Source organism: Tachypleus tridentatus, chromosome 13 (genome assembly GCF_004210375.1).
Source record: "Tachypleus tridentatus isolate NWPU-2018 chromosome 13, ASM421037v1, whole genome shotgun sequence".
NCBI classification, from domain to species: domain Eukaryota; kingdom Metazoa; phylum Arthropoda; class Merostomata; order Xiphosura; family Limulidae; genus Tachypleus; species Tachypleus tridentatus.
The window spans coordinates 56,350,196-56,366,243 of record NC_134837.1 but is presented as its reverse complement, the minus strand read 5'-3'; the positions used below and the strand labels follow the sequence as shown (position 1 = coordinate 56,366,243).

The 16,048-nt window shown below is 33.3% G+C and overlaps 1 protein-coding gene across 1 annotated transcript in view; it reads right to left on the bottom strand.

Annotated features, from left to right (window-relative positions):
- Nucleotides 1-16,048, bottom strand: part of LOC143239445 (LIM/homeobox protein Lhx1-like) — a 95,415-nt gene that overhangs the window by 15,407 nt on the left and 63,960 nt on the right. Inside the window, exon 4 of the mRNA XM_076480507.1 lies at nt 9,263-9,449. Within this exon, the coding sequence (XP_076336622.1) occupies nt 9,263-9,449 (187 nt within the window). The remainder of the gene's footprint in view (nt 1-9,262; nt 9,450-16,048) is intronic.

Sequence of the window (16,048 nt, the reverse complement as noted above, 5' to 3'; positions counted from 1 at the left end):
TGTCTTTTTTGAGGGTTTGCTCCTCATGTTGGATAGTGTCATTGGCGATGGTGACACCGTTCAGGTTGATTGTTTTTGTTTTTTGCAGGCCATTGGAATTTTTAAAGATATTTGAGTTTTTTACCTGATTTTGAGCGTTTTTTAACTATTAACTTGATTTCTTTTTACTTCATATAGTGTTTTACGTTTTGTTTTGGTTTAAAATGGGTTGTTTGGTGAATATGGCAATATTGCTTTACGCCCATAAACCTTAACAACAAATCAGTCAACCGACTGTAAACGAGACATATTCGTTGGCTTATGCATTATTATTATTACCAAAGTTCACGAATAATAATTATTAAGGTGTGGAATAGACCACGTATGTTAACTGCAATTATCATAAAGTGTATGTAAGCCATGAACTAATCAGAATTTTAAGGTAAGGATTAACAAAACAATAGTATTATTTTCTCTATATTGAGCGAGAGAACTACAATATTAATTCACAGGATATGTTATAATCCGTCAACCATAATATATCTGCTATAGCTAGAAACTCTCAGCATTGTTTCTCGGGTTCCGTGTTTACTCTTAACGAATTGTACTTGAACTCTCAACACTGTGTATCTCAGGACGGCTGGTATAGGTGTTAACACTTATACTAATAAAGCAGAGAACAACGTTTTGACCTTCTTAGGTTATCTTCAGGTTAACAGAGAGAGTTTCAAACTGATCGTTGCCGGGCGCGTCTTAGGGACTAGAGCGTAAACGTGTATGGGATTGTAGGGAACGTTCCAGGTGGATGTTAGGTTATTAATTAGTATAGGTATAAAGATGCTCCTTTATATTGGTTTAGTTTTGAGTTTAGTTGTTGTATAAGTAGGGTTTCTTTGATTTTGCATTTCTTTGTATTTATTTCCTGACTTAGTATGTCGGTGTTTTCAGTGGTTATGTTGTGTTTATTTGATTTACAATGTTAAAAAATGTACCAAAGTGTTTGCTTGTGTTCTTGAATCTGGATTCTATTTTTCTACTTGTTTCTCTGATGTAGAAGTCATGGTAGTTAGCACATTGTATTTTATAAATAATGTTGGTGTGGTGTTTGTCAGTGTAGTTTTTTACACAGTATGGATTTTAGATTTGTACTTGTTTTGTGAATAAACTTGATGTTTATTGGAATGTTATGTTTTGTTGTAGGTTTTCACTACCACCAAACTAACTTTATGTTCAATGTTCAAAACTACTTACAAATAAATAGCTCAAGTGTTGGCAATCTCGTGTCACCAGTTCTATCTAACATTTTCATGAAAAAAAATTGAATCTCAAGCGATCAGTTCAGCCTTACACCTAACACTATACTGGTACAGATATGCTGTATCGATACACAATTCAAAACAGAAACATGCAAAAAAATCACCCACACTGGACTATACATTCACTGTGACTCAAAACATGAAACAAAGCAAAAGCTCAACATATTAACAAACCGAATAAACACACCACAAAACTATGCTTACTTGATGAAATTAATGATGAAATCAACAAAATATATTTAATTAAGCATGGTAGCGTTCAGTATAAGCTAAACAAATCATAATTCTAATGTAAACAATGTTAATATTATAGCTTGAAATTAGTTTTTTTTCTAGAAATCTGATGTTTGATTAGAAAGCTAAAGTACGGCGAAAACAGGAATTATTAGCCTATAGTAGATGAACATCAGAGGACTGTAACATGTAGGATAGTCAATGCTTGGTACACTATACAATCAGTTTATTCAGGGAACTAACCCCGATATTATAAATGAAGTGAAGAAGTAAAACCAAAACATATAATATTAAAGTTTATCACACACATTCATAGAATACACTAACTTTCAATTAAGGGGAAAACGCCACAAAACAAGTAATAGAAATATTTTGTAAAGTAATGCAGGAATGGCAACGCCTAAAAGAATACAAACATGAATATAGGGCCGATAGATGGCTGTAAATATTTCCTTACCTATTGTAAGGAAAGGTTCCTCAACATTAAATCATAAGAAGTCAAGGTTATAAGCAGTGATGATTTATAATCTACTTGTGTAGAGCCTGTCAAAAATAACGACCCAAGTACAACACCTACCCCACCCCATAGTGTACCCTAACCTTACATTTCATAGCTAACTGAAATAAATACATTTTCAGAAATCAAGCTTGACCAACAAAGAGGCAGAAATGTGCAGTTGAGACAGCCAAACGTCGGTAAATGTTTTTGTTAGCCAATCAAAATTAAGATCATTCGCGAAATTAATTCTTGGCGTATTCATAGAACAATTATTGGTAAACAGTAATTAGATGTAACAACTTCTAATATGTAGAAAAGCCAATGCGTTTTGGCAACTCTACGTTCCAACAACAGCTTTTATTTCATGTTGTTTAGCAACAAAAGTATTACCTAATAACTCTTGTGAATTACAATTATAACCTTCTGAAAGAGGTTCAGCAATCTTTTAAGATTTAATTAAGTTGGTTTAAATAAAACGTTAGTCTGCATTATAGTTAAAACCTCTAATGATCTAATTAAAAAGATAATATTAATTATATTAAAATATTAAAGTGGTGTTTACCCTAGTTTTTATTCAAAACACGTGAGTACATAATTTGTTAGTGTGTCAGTTATATCCCTACAAAATGAAAATAACCTCATTTTCTATCTATTTCATAGAGCCAAGTTATTTCATTTTTGTTGTTCCAAAAACTGAAAGTTAAAAATATCATTTAACCTCAAATCTTAGTTGTTATTTATCATATTGTCTCTGAAATAAGAGGAATACTGTTTTAACCCTCATTGGTCATTCAATATCTGACATATGTACGTGTGTGTCTCTCGTTTGTTACTTTGATATCAACCACATAGCACTTAACTCTCATTCTGTAGGTCGTAAACTCAAATCCCATCGCTGAACGTGCTCGTTTTTTCAGCTGTGAGGGCGCTATAATGTCACAATTAGTCAATCCCACTTTTCGTTGATAAAATAGTATTCCAAGAGCTGGCGGTGGGTGGTGTGATTAGTTGGTTTTTTTTTCTAATCTATCATTGCTAAATAATGGACAAATAATGCAGATTGTCCAAGAGTATCTGTGCGCGAAATTAAAAACAAACAAACAAACAAAACCTTCCTTTCTGTGTGAGCGGTATGTGTGCGTAACCTGTATAATTTTAATTTGTCGTTATTTTCTGCTTATCACGTAAATGACATGAATAGCTACTCATATAACACGGGAAATTAAGTTAATGGATATTTGTCTCAGCAACGTTGTCATAAGAGTTCTTTGACATTTTACATGAGGTTCAACACATTCAAGTATGTAGTTATCTTTCACATTTTGTTTAAGTCACTGCAATTATTTTTACATCTATGAAATTACTAGTCAGCCAGTTTCATTTTAATAAAATAATCTGGTTGTGCTATCTTTCTTAGGCTCTGTATAATAATTCAGGCAACTAATTTCAATTTAATAACATATGCATTGTTTGCACCTTTTTCGTTTTCTGTTCTCTTGTGATTATTTTTCTAGAAATGATTATACGTGTTATAGACATTTTTATTATATTCACCTATCAATGTTCCGAATCAACATAGTCTGTATTTTTATTCGATTTTTGTTACAATATAAATTTTTATATTAGTAAGTAAAATTTTTAAGTCCTTTAAAGATGCAAAATTAAGAGAATTTCAATCGAACTCTTACTTGAATTTTGAACATGACGATAATACAAGCCTTATTTGTAAGTGAATAATATTACACTGAATCTCGAAGGACGTAGTTTACCGAACATAACCTAAAGTTAAAAGACCCATACTTTGATAAGATCTATGTGTATGTATGTGGCCTTTTATAACTGTCGAACCGCTAGACCGATTGCCACCAAAACTGGCAAGTGCCCTTTGAGCTCCACAAGGAATGATACAAAGAGTCGAAGTTTAGGTCTGTACCCCTTAAATCATCACTTGAAGACCATACATCACTCTCTTCCATTGAACTAATATGTCAGCTATAGTATATAACTTAAAATAATTTAAATAAGCGCTTATGACGACGGGAACACAGGGTCAAATCTTGCTATGTCTCACTTATTAGATAAATTTTAATATTACTCCAATTGATACCAACGGCCTGTACTGGAATTGGAATGCTTTGATACAGGATGTTTCAATTTCAACGTCCATGAGTTTCAGTTTCTTTTATTTTCCAGATTAGCTACTAATGATAATAAGGTATAACACACTTTTTCTAAACTAGCTGGAGTACTTATCCAATGAACGGAAGTTATGAAAATTCATGATTAATGAAAGGTTGATTATCTTAGGACATGGAAAGTTACTTTTATTACCTGTAATTCTAAAAAAAACGTAAAATGCCCATAAAATCTGCAGAACAAAATATGAAATTGGAAATTCTCATATATCTTCGCACGAACCCAATGAGTCCCCATACCAATTATGATTCAGAGATGCACGAATAAGGTCGAAGTAGGGATAAATCGCGCAGAAACGGTCATAAAAACTGTTAAACCAAAGACGCAAAACTGCATTTTTTAATGTATTTCCGCATGGACCTAATGAAACTCTATATCAATTTGGGCTAAGATCCATCCACACCATTCAAAGTAATTACATGGACATACAACAGACAGGACTATTGTATTTATATAGACTACCTGTACCTTGGACGGCAAAACGTCTATAAAGATCACAAAATGCAAAACTGAAAATTTGTATAAATGTCCTCATCGATCCAGTGAACCTCCATACCGAATTTAGTGAACAACACCCTGTGAAGTAGTTATACAACAGATAGTTCTATTATATTTGTACAGATACTGCATGAGGCGGTGTTACTGTGTGTGATAACAATTACTGTTTCCAGTAAACCACTTTTGTTCTCAGAACATTAAGAACCCTGCCACGAACCTCACGCAGTCCACGTGATGTTGATTCACGTACATCACGATCTGCTTTTGTTAGTTGCACATCTTGGCCTGGAGATTTTCTTTTTTACTGTGACAAGGCAAGTTGAAATTTGGAGCAAGGAAACTGACGCCATGGAAAACCTCTAGCAAAATTTACTATTAGGGTTGTACGATGTTCTGATTAACTTTTGCATGAGAAAGCAAAATTTGACAACCAATCAGTGGGAATGTGGGTCGTTTTGGATAATTGTTACACATTTTAAAGTCAGTATTGTTGTTGACTTTAGAAATAAACTACACTCTTTTTTATCTGCAAAATACTTTACATACGTACATTCTTAGCACTTATAAAACAGTAATTTCCTATGTAGCATCAATTATAGAAGTGATATTATTGTGTACCTTTAAAAATTAACAAAATTAGTTTATATCTGATGTGTAATAAAGTACCGAACGACACTTCTGTTAATCGTTCTGTACAACGGAAATAACAAACAACATTATTGTAAACATATAATACGGTATATTGGAATTTTCATCAGTTGCCTAAACGGCCGGTTGTGAAACTTTAAAGTTCGGATGTAACTCTCCCTATAGTTGAAAGGACGTCAATTTAGTAGCACCCATCACCCTATGAACTTTGTTCGGCTTTGAAACAAATATCGAGATAAGTTTTTTTCTTATAGCGCACTCGCGGCCGAAAGCGCGAGAATTATAAATGTTATCGTTACCACAAACCTTGGACTCTCGAAACGCAGCCCAGCATGGACAACCAATTGTCTAATGAAAGTTTCTGAACAAAACTTAGTGTCTTATAAAGTGTTAAGAAAACCTTATGCGAATCAAGTTTCTGTTCATTTCATTAAAAGATGAAACTTGTGCACGGTACCTTAAAACACTTGAATTCCTTATACTAGAATCGAGTCTATCTTTTGATCACATAAACAGAATTCCTTGGGTTATTTATCAAAGTGAGCTGAGCTATTTCACATCAAAGTGAGAAAGGGTAACTGGAATTGCACAAAAAACTTTTAGAGTTTCAGACAATATAATTTATGTAATCCATTCATTTTGATTTTCAAAAGGTCGTAGGTTGGGACTTTCGTACAGCTGTGAATCTCAGAACTTGTGAACCGCATTCGAATCCGTGCGTTACTACACAATACTTCTCACACTTTAAACTGTGGGTGTGAGAGATAATCCCTTATTATGGATGGTGAGCAGTAACTGTCTATCTTTCCTCTGCTCAGTAGTTCCAAATTCAGGACGGCAACAATTAGCCTCAGTAGCTTTGTCATAAGTACACAAATACTAAATGTTTTTAGAAATACAATGAAATATTATAGAGCTGCTCAAAGGAATATGTCTGATGAAAAGTTTTATTTCGCAGGTGATTGTAATTATGTGAAATGATACGACATCATACTGAAGAAATACGCGTTAAATTCAGATCTTTCCGATTGTGACGTGAGTCAGATCTAGAACTGTATGCCCACAGTTGTGAAGAAAAATATATGTATAATTACTGGCAATCATCTGGTATGGTAAAAGCATATCAGTAATATTTGTATCTACTTTTATTGTTGGGAAAGAAAGGTTTAGCTGGTTTACAAAGATGTGTCCAAACTAACGGAAGGATTTTATACATAAACGAGAGGCCTTTGTCGTCTGGATATTTGCTTTTAATTTCAATACATATCTGTATATGAACAGCGATATTTAACACTACATTTCAGCACTGTCACTCTTAGTGTACTGTGTACCTATCCTCTTGTTCTTGCATCAGAAATATATGTTTATTAATTTATGAATTACAAAAAAAGTATCTTAAATTATGTTTGTTTGTTTTTAAATCGTTACAACACAATTTTATTTGTGATGTCACTGAGTTTCAGTAAGATTATACTTGGAGAATAGGAGCTTGAGTAAATGGTAAGAATTGAAAAACGGTAGCATGGGTCAGATAATCAAATTATTTTTATTTTAGTCAGATATTAATGAAATCCAACAGGAAATATTGCGAAATATCCTTAATAATCAATGGTTATCAAAGTTATACAATTAATAATAATAAACTTTGCTAATTTAAATCAAATCTGTAGAGAAAATATATATATGTAAAAACGGCTCGTTTGGGTTGAGAAAATTGTTTACGTAGAGAAGCGAACAATCTTCTTCGGTCATCGTCAGGTTCACGAAGAAAGGAAGAGGTGAATGATCGGAAGCTGACCACATGTTTGAAAGGGGTTGTGTAATGAGTGTCGGAATGTAGAGGGCGGGCTTAGATGTTGAATATACAATTTTATATTATTTATTTTATTATTATTATTTATTATATTATTTTTAATATAGGTATAAAGGTAATATAATTTTATATTATTTATTTTATTATTATTATTTATTATATTATTTTTAATATAGGTATAAAGGTAATATAATTTTATATTATTTATTTTATTATTATTATTTATTATATTATTTTTAATATAGGTATAAAGGTGTTCCTTTGTATTAGTTTATTTTGGGCTTGAGTTGTTGTATAAGTAAGGCTTCTTTCATTTTGCGTTTGTTTATGTTTGTTTCTTTATTTAGTATTTGAGTGTTATCTACGGTTATGTTGTGTTTATTTGACTTGCAGTGTTCGAAAACGTGTGAAGATGACTTTTTATGTGCTTTGAATCTAATAACACTCAAATACTAAATAAAGAAACAAACATAAACAAACACAAAATTAAAGAAGCCTTACTTATACAACAAATCAAGCCCAATATAAACCAATACAAAGGAACACCTTTATACCTATATTAATAAATACAGTCAAACATCTAAGCACGCCCTCTACATTCCTATACTCACTTACACAACCCCTTTCAAACATGTGGTCAGCTTCCAGTCAGTTACCACTTCCTTTCTTCGTGAACCTGACGATGACCGAAGAAGGTCGAAACGTTGCTCGCTTCTCTACGTAAAAAATTTTCTCAACCCAAACAAGCCGTTTTTACATTTATATTTTTTCTCTACGAGTGGATTTTCTCGACATCACTGATTATTATCAAATCTGTAGAGGTTTTTTGACTGGTATAAGAGAATACAAATATCAACGTATATATTATCGGATGCATGTTTCAAGAGGTGTAGTTCACTTTCTCTTATTCTCTTAGATCCCAGTACATTCACGATATACATATTGCTGTTTTTAAAAGCTCCCAATGTACCAGTATTAATCATTGGGATTTATAACACCAAAAACTGGGCTTTGATACTCATAGTAAGCACAGTACAGATAGCCTGACGGATTCTAGCGTTATAAACACTTACGCTTGTGACAGAACCGTTGGGGAACAAGTTAAAGGTTTGGAATAAGTTCACTTTGCTCAATATGGTAAACATACAAATTAAATTTATCGCAAAGAAAATTTCAACTTTATTTATGTTTTAATACGTTTTGTTGACCTGTGTTTTAAACGAATGAGAGAGCAAACAAGTAATTTATATAAGCAGAAATTCTATTAATAATAGTATCTTTTTAAAAATACTACCAGGAACTTAAGAGCACTAGAAATGTAGGGATGGATCGCAGTGAATTTCTTTTTATAACAATATGTATGTAATAGCTGATTTACAAGTTCAGAGAATATCTAGAGATATCATAGATAATACTATTAATAAGAGCAAACTTTTTAAATTAAAGTCCACTGTTATCCAGAAGAAACCATGATCTTTATTGTGCCACACCTCTTGTTGCTGCATATTCAAGGTGTTTCTATTTTCTGATTGGTCAATTGGACCTCACTGACCAGTAATTTGACCTCGAAAGACTGATAGCCACAAGAAGAATAAAGCTTTGTTATTCGAATTTGTTTGATAGCGACTGACTTAGTTTATAGAGGAGATTTGGTGGTGTGGGTCAGTCAAGAACTTGAAAGAAGTCCAGAAAGAGATTCTAAGCAGCAACCCAGTCTTATATCTCTCCAGATTATACATTTGTCTTATTAAAATAGAACAGTATTAAAATAAGTTGGGTCGTGATACCATACATCATTATTTCTGTATTTATATTCTTTGATGATACTTTCGTTCTACTTATTCAATATTATTATTTCCTGTCATATTTGTGTTAAACAAACTACTAATTGATTTATCGGTCAATACATAGCAAATGTCAACAGCATTTTACACCCACATTCCCCTTGCTCCTTTATTACTGTTCATAATTTAATTTTGTTTTTTACCACATGAATAGTGAACCTGAAATATACAGATAAAGCAAACTTGTGGAAGTAGGTATGTGAATCTACGAAATTTGAAAAATGTCACCACTTACCAGAGAAAGATCCTTGGCTAGAGTTAGGGCACGCCATCATCTCGAAGTTACCATCTCTGTCGGAGTTAAGTCCTGAACGTAGAGATCTCATAGCGCGCCTTGCCCCGCGAAAACAATGTCGGCGAGCCCCTGCATTGTTCAGTTGTCTCATCCTCCTTTCTTTCGAACGTCGGTTTTGAAACCAAACCTGAAAAAAATGTAAAATGTAAATACTATATTTAGGTCATCAGCTGTTACTAATTTTGTCAATGTTTGTTTGTACTGTAACAGATATACTGTTATACATTTGTTTTATTGTCTATGTGTGCTTCACTTTAATATATATTTAGAAATACATATGTGTATTGTGAAAGTTCCATCTCTTCTGTAAATTTGTAGAAGATTCTCCAATGTAAGAATCAACAGTGCACGATGTATGTAAAATAATAGTTATTACCAGTATTGTTGCCAATTGAACTTTCTAGAACCTCGCCTTAAGTTTTATAAATCGACGCGCCAAGAGACAGTTGTAATAATATTGTGGTTTCTTAGAGTTGGTACACTATAAGCCTCGGAAGCTATGATTGTAACAAACGCTTTTTAACAGAAAATCTACAGATATTTGACCAGGAATATTTATAGATTTCGAACATTACAAACTTCAGTGAATTAACTTCGGACATTCGTATTTTCACTCGGACATTAAATATCTTCGCGTGGAAAAACATGTGTGAAGAATAGAGCAAGCTCATATTCCTGTCATGTGAAGTGTATCTGTGTATCAGCATAAAAGTAGTTTGTTCCTCATGAACCGTCGATAAAGCATTCACTTCCAGACTAGATAGAAAACTCAGTAATGTTTGTGGGTTTGTAAAACATTTGTAAATAAATTATTACTTCTAATAATTTTTCGTAATAACCGTTGTTATGAATTGTATTGTTGTTTGTATATTAAAACATATTTGTGTAAAGAAAGAAAACTGCATGTATCAATCTTGTTGGAAAATATCACAATTCTGATAAATATCAACATTCAATCAATTTCTAAATTCAATTTCCGACTACTTGAAATCGTACTGCGTAACGTTCGTAGCTTAATAAATTGGAGAATTGTTTGTTGTTATTTTTTTTTAATTTCGCACAAAGCTACTCGAAGGCTATCTGTGCTAGCCGTCCCTAATTTAGCAGTGTAAGACTAGAGGGAAGGCAGAATGCCTTCAATACAGAATGCGTTTATCGTGAACCGTCGATAAATCATTCAATTTCAGAGCAAATAAAATCTCAGTATTGTTTGCAAGTTTTTAAAGCGTGTATACAAATCATTATTTGTAACAACCGTTATTATAAATTGTATTGTTCTCTTTGTATTAAAATATATTAGTGTTAAAAAAGAAAACTGTATCTATAAATCTTCTTGGCAAATATCAAAAATTGATAGATATCAACATTCTATTAATTTCTAAATTCACGCTAAAATTTCCGATTATTTGAAATCTTAACATGTAACATAATAAATCGGAGACTCGTCCGAGATTAATTATATTACGTAACATAATAAATTGAGGGCTTGTGTCCGAGATCTGAATCACAAACAAAATTCGATCTAAATTCAAATTTAAATCTTAATTCGATTTACAATTATCAGTGCCAACAATATTTGATTGCCAAGGTTTTCTTGAATCACCCTCCCTCGAAGAACTAAAAAGATATAACAAAAGTTAATTGCTCAAAATTTCCAAAATTTTAAAATTAGAGATTAAGAAATCAATGAGAATAATGAACTGTAAAAGTGTATTATTGAAATACCAGCCGATGATGATTTGTAGTCTAAGGAAACATTAGGGGAATACTCTAGTGTCTTCACTAGCCTCTTAAAGTTGAGTGATAAAGATTGTCAGAAATCAAGTTCAAACTCACTCGAACAAATCGAGCTTGAGCAAGCTCGTAACAAAGTAAAATGAATGAGGTCATACTGAAGCAGGTCTGGCACGACCAGGTGGTTAAGGTGCTCGCCTCGTAATCCGAAGGTAGCGGGTTCAACTCCCCATCACACCAAACATGCTTGCCCTATTAGCCGTGAGGGCGTTATTCGAGTAGCTCAAAAATTGGTGGTAGGTAGTGATGACTAGCCTTCTCTCTAGTCTTATACTACTAAATTAGAGACGGCTAGCGCAAGTAGTTCTTGTGAAGCTTTGCGCGAAATTCAAAAACAAACATATTGAAGCAAAAAAAAGAGAAAGAACTAACTAATGTCGAAGCCCACAAAGAAATTAGGCTGAAAGAAATGGAAATTAGACTTAACTCTGATCGTCGAAGGCAAAATGACAATTTAAACTCAATCAATATATTAAAATACCAAAATTTAATTAAAGTGAAGTTGATAAATGCTCTCAACATTTTGAGAGGGTTGTCCAGACCATGAAATGGTTCACCAAACAATTGTCGTTATTATTACGAAGCGTTTAAACTGGTAAAGCACGGAAAGCTTATACAACTCTTTCTTTCTTGAAAACTGTACAAATTATGATGAGGTTAAAGTAGCTATTTACGAGTTAGTACCAGACGATTATCACCCAAAGTTTCGAGGTTACCACAAGCAAGAAATTCAAGCTTATATGGAATTCGCCGATCATTGTTTGTTTGTTTTGGAATTTCGCACAAAGCTACTTGAGGTCTATCTGTGCTAGCCGTCCCTAATTTAGCAGTGTAAGACTAGAGGAAGGCAGCTAGTCATCACCACCCACCGCCAACTCTTGGGCTACTCTTTTACCAACGAATAGTGGGATTGACCGTCACATTATACACCCCCACGGCTGGGAGGGCGAGCATGTTTAGCGCGACGTGGGCTCGAACCCGCGACCCTCAGATTACGAGTCGCACGCCTTACGCGCTTGGCCATGCCGGGCCACTTCGCCGATGAAAAATAAGTTTATTTTGATGTATGGTGTAGTTTTATACATTTTGGCAACAGTTTCGAGAAACTAAGATAATTATGTCGAATTGAGGACTAAAACTTTGTATAAGTAACGACCTCAAGACTTACTTGGATGAAAAGAAAGTTGAAAAACTACGGGAAGCAGCTGCCCTTTCTGATAATTACACTTTAACTCAAAAAATAAATTTTGACAAAACGTATATCTGTTCAGTCCATTAACCTTCACAATTATTATAAAAAACCCAGTTTCATAAAAAGAAATTATTCCTGCGAAGTGGAGAGTTAACACCTGTATCTGTTCAACATACTAAAGTTAATGATTCTTTTTGTTTTAAATCCATATTATCTTGTTTAAAATATTATTACGAATGGGATAAAAATCATCAAGGCCTGTCTGCCATTTTTATAAAAAAGTCTGGTTATGTTATGTCCGACTGTTGGAGTTTGAAAAAGAAAAACAAAAAGAAGGCAACATCCAATGTGTTCGTGTCCACGTATTGGCATAGTTACAACAGATCGCTCGATGTTGTTGATTTAGCCTGTGATATGAAGGCTGATATACTTAGGGCGGAATTTTGACCCTTTGTGCCTGTTGGTTCTGTGTCTTTAATAAATGGCATTACTAATCCCATACGCGATGCTGGGGCGACCCAGTAATTGTTACAGTAAGTTATATTGCCTATAGATTCGAGTTCTATCACTGGTGAGTCTGTTATTACTCAGGGTATTGAGGATGGCTTTGTTAATGTTTCTCTTCATGACATTTATTTAGCATCAGTTTCGGAACCAGTTGTGGTTGAAATAAGATCTACTCCACCAATTAATGTGTATTGTAATTGTTGGGAAACGATTTGTATTGGGGAGAAGTTGTTGCCAAACACAAAATGGTTAGTGAGCCGATTGTTTCATATACGGATGATGTTGTTGTTGAGGAAAATCCAGACGTGTTTCCTTCGTGTGCTATGACTCAAGTTCAGGCTAAAAAATTAAGCCAAAAACAAATTACAGAGATGTGTTCAGAGGACAACATTTGCCTTGGACATTTTTTGGAACTGATAGGGAAAGTTCACTTGATGAAGTTCTGTTTGCTAGAAGTAATCTGATCGTCGAGCAAGAAAAGGATTCACAGATCGCTTCACTATTTAAATACGCACTCTCAAAAGATGAAGTGGAGAAAGTTTTAAACGGTTATTTTTCATAAATGGTTGCTTATGAGGAAATGGAGTCCACCAGATATGCCAACTTCTGAGGATTGCCTGAAATATTGGAAATTGCCAATGAACTTCCCATGGGAGGTCATTGAGGTGTCAACAGATATATGTCAACAATTGAGGCATTTCTTTTGGCCAAAACGTTATTTGTATTTTTTTTTTTATAAACTACCGTGATTATCGACGTTGTATAATTCTTTGACAATGTATTATATTTAGATATTGTTCTCAATGGATATGTATATTTGTATATATGTAATGGATACATAATATCTTAGTTCAAAATTTTTCTAATGCCAATTTTTAATTCGTTAAGGAGGGAGGAGTGACAGATTTACTATTATGAAGTTATTTTAATATCAGTGTGTGTTTTAGTTAAATATATACTTATAAGTGAACGTAACAAATAGTGTTAAATGTATCTTGCGAAAGTCCCACCTACACCCTTAGAAGATTCTCAAGTGTAAGAACCAACAATGTACAGTGTGAATATGTAAAATACTAGTGATACCGAATGTTATTGCCAACTTAAATGTCGAAAACCTTGCCCAATGATTATAAAAAGTAGCCCTTGCAGCAAGCAAAAAGTTTAATATTGTTGGTTTGCTACAACTAGTACACAACAAAACCTCAGAAGCTATAACTAAAGTTCGCACGTTACAAACCGTTTAACTTCAAGGAATTAACTTCGAACATTAATATTTCTACGAAGACATTAGATACTTTCGTAGGTAAAAAAGTCACGTGTGAAGAAGCTAGCTGGTTTTCCGTGTATCAACACAGAATTAATTCGCTCATCGTGAAACGTTGATAAAAAAATTCAGTTCCAGATCAGAAACGTTTATAGAGTTCGAACATTACAAACCGTTTAACTTCAGTGAATTGACTTTGAACGTTAGTATTTCTACTTGTACACTGCATAACTTCAGCGGAAAAACTCACGTGTGAAGGCATAGTTAGCTTTCCCGTCAAGTAAAGTGTACCTGCGTGTGAACATGAAGTAATTCGCTCATTGCGAGACGGCAATAAAAATATTCAGTTCCAGACCAAAAGAAGACCCACTATTGTTTGTAAGTTTGTAAAACTTTTGTAAATAAATCATTATTTGTAATAACTGTTTGTAATAACCGTTATTATAAATTGTATTGTTTGTTATATATTAAAATATATTTCTGTTAAGAAAGAAAATTGTGTGGTTTGGATTGAATTTCGCGCAGAGCTACTCGAAGGCTATCTGCGCTAACCGTCCCTAATTTAGCAGTGTAAGACTAGAGGGAAAGCAGCTAGTCATCACCACCCACCGCCAACTATTGGGTTACGCTTTTACCAACGAATAATGGGATTGACCGTCACATTATAACGCTATCACGGCTGAAAGGGCGAGCATGTTTGGTGTGCATAATTTGAGGAAACGATTGTCTGTTTGTCTGGTTTACACTTAGCTGAGATTTATTTTCTATCACACTCAGTCCCTTGTTCGTACAGAGGTAAGTCTACGAATTTACAACGCTAAAATCAGGGGGTTCGATTCCCCTCGGTGGACTCAGCAGATATCCTGATGTGGCATTGCTATTAGAAAACACATAAGCACACACTGTCACGATCAGATCAGTGTAACTCTATTCAGGATACAGTCATTCTGTTGGTAAACAATTTATGACTCCAAAGGTTCAAATATTTCTCTCTTCATTTGGTAAGAAGAAGAAGAGAACACAAAATACGCAAAAAAATAATTACATGTTTAGCTGCTAGGCCTTACAAGAGCGACGGTTATAAATGTATGTATGCACGCATTATTAAAATATAACAAAAAGTCCTTTCTTCCGTAAAATTTTAATATCATAATTTTCATGCAATGCTGTAGCTTAAACTAATTTTTAAAAAGCAAAGTTTCAGAGTATTGTTTACCTTGTTTTATGCAAATAAAAATGTTACATTTTTTATATTTTAAAGAAAAAACACGCGCGATAAATGTGTTTGAATATGTTTTTATTTGCGCTTCAAATAGATTTGCAGCGTACTTTTAAAATTTTGTTTCTAAATTCGATGTTTTGTTGACTTTTGTTAACAAGTGCATAAACATGAATAATTAACCCAAACTTTTGAAACGATAAGTGATATAAAGTATTTTAGTGATTTCCTTCTGTTAACAGGTGCATAAATAGGAATGACCAATTAAAATCTTTGAAGTTTTGAAGGTTTGGTAAGCCCTCACAATTATCAGAGATGGTTTTTAGTTTTCAAATAACTTTTTTAAAAAAAGCATACTTTAGTCTCTAAATGTTCGATTTGGTGCGCTTAAATAAGAATGAGAACTGAATAAAATACCAAACTTGTATTGTCGAATATCGACGTGTCCTACTAGTTCACTAATAAGTTAACTGTTCAAATATTTTCTTCACAGTATTGTAATCATATGAAATATTTTGTTTTTACTTAAACATTGGAATAATAATCTTACAAGTATGATTTCTAAAGTATTAAAACATTGTATTTTGGCTAAAGTTTGTTTCAAATAGATATAAAAACATTGTATCATATTATACAGTCCTAATGGAGAAAAAGTTTTAATTTAGTTAATAACATATACATAACACTGCTGCTTAAAATTATGTGTGGAAAATACTTTTATTTTTGACCCCATGGTGGATTAACGGTGAG